This window comes from Ambystoma mexicanum, chromosome 4q (genome assembly GCF_040938575.1).
Source record: "Ambystoma mexicanum isolate Mex_15411 chromosome 4q, UKY_AmexF1_1, whole genome shotgun sequence".
Taxonomy (NCBI): domain Eukaryota; kingdom Metazoa; phylum Chordata; class Amphibia; order Caudata; family Ambystomatidae; genus Ambystoma; species Ambystoma mexicanum.
The window spans coordinates 122,987,534-122,993,533 of NC_090928.1; the positions used below are offsets into that span (position 1 = coordinate 122,987,534).

The following is a 6,000-nucleotide window of genomic DNA, read 5'->3' on the forward strand; positions in this document are numbered from 1 at the left end:
AGTTCAAAAACCGAGCCACTCAAATCGATAAACTCGTAAAAATGTAAGTTAGCACTAAGCGATTCCCATATTTAAAAAATACATGGTAATGTGTCATATAATAAAGAAAAACAAAATGATACTAATTCAGGCATTCCCCGTAGCGCCCAATTAACACAAAATGGTGGAAAGGCTAACCCAAGTCTTCACAGTGGTGCCTTACCCTTTTTCGACCGTATAATACATGCTGTGAATCCTAAACAGCAATCAGAGATCGAAGCTGATCTAGCACCACAGATAGCGAATCACGTTGAAGACCCAACTGTAAATGCTTCGACAGACATGCAAAAACGTGCATACACGATTTTCACTATGCGTGAACAGAACAAAATTAAGTAAAAAAAAAAAAAAAAAAAAGAAAATTACTTGTCCATTGCAAGGGAGAAAAACCAAAAATACTAAAATGCCTCAAATGTCTATGCACTCTGCAACCAAACATTTTTTAAATCGCTAAACCTCCCCAGAAAGAACACTACCATGGCATCTGATACCGTTGAAAAAAATACCTTCAAATTTCCCAATGACAAACAACAAACAATAATTAAATCTCCTACACCATATGCCCCCCTTAAAGCTCTAATTGATTCAGCCTCTGAAATACAACAAGCAGAGGGGAAAAAAACTGCTGTTCCTGTGGGATTTCGCACAATAAATATTAGTAAAGAGCGAAAAACTTTGCAAATTGACAATCAAGCACTCTAATTGAGACGACTATAGATTCAAAAGGCGGTTGATAGTTACATGGCCTCACAGAAAATCCAACCAACTCTGAAAAGTCTGACCACTACATCAGAATTTACACCAAATATTATTCCCATTAACAAAGAAGACCATAAAAAAAAAAAAAAAAAAAAAAAAAGAAAACACTGTAAATTCTCTTGTAGACCCGGAGAAGATGAAAAACACATTAAACATGACTAATAAACCTGACTAAAAAATTAGATGGCTCCAGATAATGGATCGGAGGTTCAACTTACAACACATGAGTCAACTCGTTTAGCCGTTGAACACCACATGTCTACTCAGATTTCTTCTATATTGCAGACCTACAAATAGTGCAATGATGACAACCTCTGCAAGGGGGACCAAAATAACTCCAACAACTTTCAGGCTGCACCCCAAAACGGGGGTAAAAGAAATGACTATTATTCATTGATTATCAGATGCCGGGGTGCTCCCTATACCAAATACGATCTTAATAGAACCAGCATTCTAGCAATGTTGGCGGACATCTCCTCCCTAGAAGATATAGGATCCATAGACATTGATCAGATTGAATTTATGAATGATAGAAATTTAGTAATTTCAAGAATATGGTTACGCTCTAGAGTGGTTTTAAATACCATATGGTCAGCTAAAAAAGAGCCATTTACCTTGGGCTTTGAAATATCACTAGAGGTACCGAGTTTTACTAACCTTGCCACTCCTAACTCAGTAAGAAATTAGTTCTATGGCACAGGAAAATCGTTGAATGTTAAGTCTAAATTAGCTAATATTAAATCACAAACAATATGTCCTTGCTGTAGCTCTCAAGCGTAACTAAAAGTTTATGATGACATCACATATATTTTGCTGGCGAGTTGGAACACTAGAGGATTCTCCCTTCTGCTAAAAAATCCAACTAACTGTTTGGAGCAGCATGATATAGTCTTACTACAGGAGACATGGCTAACTGAAACTCGTGGGATAACTATAACATAATTGTAAATTCAGCTTAACGTCCCAAAAAGGGCCGACCCATGTCAGGTCTCTTAATTGCCTTAAAGATTAGTGCTGGCATTACTTTAGAATCCTTTATGACCCCGAATCCATTTATGCAATTGGTCCAAATAAAAATGAAGGAAGTAACATTTTCCATAATTAACATATATTGGAATCCGGTAGCGATATCATTCAACCAATATTTTAAAGATCTAGATAAGTTATGGGATGTGATCATCATGGCTCCAACATCCTCACACATTGTGAAGGCTGGTGACCTTAACCTACATTGTCTTGGCAAATTATCTAATTACACAGATATTAGATTGGTGCGGTGTAATACATTCATCAAAACTAGGAACATGATCATGACTAATGGAGCATTGCAGGCTGATATTTCTCCACAAAACACATGGAAAAGAGGATCATCTGGTGCCATAATTGATTACTTTTATGTGAACCGTGAATTGTTTCCACTTTTGACCCAATTTCATGTAATTCCCGTAATCGAGAGTGATCATGAAATACTACACCAAAAATGGACGATGACTATTAAGTCCCAGAGAAAAAATAAAAACCAAAATGCAGGGAAGCGTTGTTTTAAACAATGGTCGAAACAGATTTCACTGGACTGAAGGTAACCTATCAAAGTTTAGAATGCTTCTAAAAGCCACATTCTCAAAAACCTCTGATCTCTGCATACAAAATGACTGAGTACAGTGACTTGTTACAATTATTTAAAGTCAATATCAATAATAAGAAAAAATATAGAACTTCACATACATTTTATCCACTTGTAAAAAAAATAAAAAAAGGAACCTCTTTATAGACAAGAGAAAAAACGTTCTCTATCATTGTCTGAAGAGCTAAAATGGTTTGCATTGAAATTGGTTAAAACGAGATACAAAAATTGGATGCGGTTATATAAATCTACCATGTTTCAAAATGATGGAGAACTAATGCTAAAAACAATACATCAAAAAAATTCTGCACAGATGTGGGCCTTAATTAATGGCACTAATTCTGATTCCCAAATTGCGATGCAAATTAATGACGTCTCCGAAATCCAATGGATATCTCATTTTTCCAATTTGTATGCTAACCTTGAGCCCTCAACGCGGGGTCTTTCTCCGATTACAAATGCACACTTTAACATAAAATTCACTGAAGAGGATATATTATATCACATAAACAAATCTAGCCGTTCCCGGGCTCCTGGCCCGGATGGCCTTTCAAATGTGATGCTTAAGCAATTCCCAGATCTTTGGTCATCAATCCTCTACAATCTATTCTCTCAAACTCAAAATGACCAAAAATTGCCTAAATCCTAGTGGCATTCCATCATCATACCAGTGTTCAAGAAGGGCGATCACCAAAATCTGTCTAATTATAGGCCAATCGCCCTTCTTGACACCCCGGGAAAAATCTTTGCCAGGATTATTCTGAGAGACTTAAATGAGTGGATAAAACTTTCCAAGAGTCAGGACCCATTTCAAACGGGCTTTGTCGCAGGTATGGGCACTGCTATTGACATCACTACCATCAATGCAATTGACTCCATTGATAGATCGCTACTATTACAAAAGCTAAAGGCACTTAAATGTCCGCACTCCATAGTTACATTGATTGACCTGTTGCATTCTGACACCTCCATGCAAGTTAGATTAACCCTTGACGGTCGAATGTCATCCATCTTCTGCACGTATCGAGGTTTGAAGCAGGGGTGTATACTCGTCTCTGCCTTATTCAATCTTTTCATAATAGATAAGGGAGAAAGATGTATTAATATAAACTCTGACGCTCCAAATCCATGACTACTCTATGCTAATTCTGCTGTTGAAAATGCAAGGAGGTCTTCAGTGGCTGATTGAGGGTACAAGTCTATATGCACAAGCAAATCACTTGTCAATCACTCTAGAGAAAACACAAGTATCGGAATGTGTTAAATCCAAACGTCAACAGCGAAATCCTTTTATTTGGATTTTCCAAAGAATTGATCTACTGACTACACCTTAGTATAAGTACCTAGGAGTGAATATCAATGATCGTGTGAATGATGATCTGTACGTGGCCGATATAGAAAGTAAATTGTCATCTGTCACTTTACAAGCTAAAAGAATACTCTATAAATTTGACAAATTTACTTGCAGTCCAGTGGTAACATATTATATTCTGAAAGCAGTTCCCATTATAACTTATGATACTGAAACAAAATGGCCACGGGACCGACTGTTCTGGGATAAGATTGAGGGAAAATTTTGCTGATCAATTTTCAACCTGGCCACTTCCACTCCAATCTCTTTGATTTGTTTCGAGCTGGGTTCTTGCTCCCTATTCGCTAGGCATTCTTGGAAGCTATGCATACTGCTTAGAAAAATGCATACTGGCAGCTCAAATTCATGATCTTCTGCACATTTTAGCAACATATTTGTTACAATCATTCCATCCATTCTCATTAAAATTGAGAAATTTCACCCTGAATTTACGCAGCCCATGCTGATATAACGATCAAGCTGTTAGTGACCAATCCATGTCGAGCTGAACTCAAACATTACCAGCAAGACTGGATAACGACCCAAGATAAATGTAAATCTTATAGAGACTTTAATCCCGCACTCTTTGGTCACAAAAAATGTAGGACTATGGCTGCATATCTAATTAAGTATCCTTCTCCCCATTTTAGGAATCTGTACATGAGATTCTGATTAAACTTATGTTATACAAAAGACATCATCATTAGACGCGGTTTTCTTGACAAGCAGGATATCGTATGCTGATTTTGTAAATAAGATGGAATTAAAGAAACTCTAAAACATCCGATTGTCGAATGCACGGTTTTATCCTTGGGCCGGTATAACCATTTTAGACACCTGTTCAATACTCATCACAATGTGAGTACTGACAATATCCCATGCTCAAAAGAATCAGAATTGCTACTATTCAATTCCTAGAAGAATTAGAACTGAATGCTCAACATTATGGGGTTGCACTTGTGGTTGGAAATAATGCTGAAAGTAAACGTATCAACAATAAGATCTTTCCTCTTCTCCCTTTTTTTTTGTATAAAAACTCTGAACAAATTGTATGTGTGGGAAGAACAAAGGGGCCATCTCGGATTAATATGATTATTTGTATTAGATGATGAGAGCAAGTGGATTTAGCAACCCCTGTGTTTTTGACCGTACCTGCAGCATGTGCGAGTCGAAATGGCAATTTTATGTCTCCTCTGACATGAAATTATCTTTTATATTATGCAATTATAAAAATGTGAATGAATTTAGCGCAGCCTGCATTGTTTTAAATGGACATTATTTAACTTCTGTATGTATTGCATATTTCATTTTACTTTATTTTTTTAATTTGAAACTATATCAAGTCTTTTATGAAATTGTAAAAATGTAATGTGGAATAATTTGGAATTATAAATTGAAAGGTTGATTAATCAGACAAACATCATTTTTAAAAAAAGGGCACATTTGGATATTTTGCAGATGTGTTCGGTCAAGGAAGCCTGGTGTGAAAAGGCAGGACGGTACCCCACAGAAAGCACCCACAGGGGAGCTAAAAAGGTTAGGAAATAGGTAGTCCCATGGTAAGCCTTGGTGCACGAAAGATATAAGGCGTTAAAAAATTCCCCACAAGCATTAGCAGAGCGCAAAGGGACTGGGCGTATACAACTTTATAATAAGCAGTCCACAAGATACGCATGTTTTTTTCAGGAAATTAAATTGCGTCAAGTGCCAGAGACACCTTTCATTGCACCACTCACCTTTTCTGAGCTCTGCTGGGGCATCCCTCTCCTGACCTTCATTGTAATGTTCTTGGTGAAATTTGCAAGCAAAGGGGACGGGGACACGGAGAGAAAGCTACCTCCCCGTACTCTGGCACAGAGAGGGTCCAGGCAATAGACCGTCCCCTACGAACCGACCCTATATTGTAAAAGCTCACGCTAAATACTAATCGTAAAAGTACCCGAGCTGAGAGAGACGCCTAAAACTAATTGTTTGTACAGGTTCGTATTCCCATTTAGCTCATTATCAACTGAACTAGAATATACAAACACACTATACGTTGGCGCATGCTCCGTGTGAGATTTAGTACGCCGGGTTTAGGCAGGCTCAGAGAACAACCACTACTCGTACGCACATTGTCCGAACTGTAGAATTATTGCCAGGTCGAAATGGTGAATGTGTGAGTTTCGCTCACTTTTTGCTTCAAGAAAAGTCCACAACAAACGTTTCTTACCATCCTAGACAAAGA

General features: G+C 37.5%; 1 protein-coding gene across 3 annotated transcripts in view; it reads right to left on the reverse strand.

Annotated features, from left to right (window-relative positions):
* LOC138467536 (zinc finger protein 583-like) overlaps nucleotides 1-5,791 on the reverse strand; it is a 304,181-nt gene extending 298,390 nt beyond the window's left edge. For all 3 annotated transcript variants that reach the window (XM_069607645.1, XM_069607644.1, XM_069607646.1), the window contains exon 1: nucleotides 5,510-5,791. In XM_069607645.1, the coding sequence (XP_069463746.1) occupies nucleotides 5,510-5,551 (42 nt within the window). In that variant the 5' untranslated portion in view covers nucleotides 5,552-5,791. The remainder of the gene's footprint in view (nucleotides 1-5,509) is intronic.
* Nucleotides 5,792-6,000: the final 209 nt, after the last annotated feature.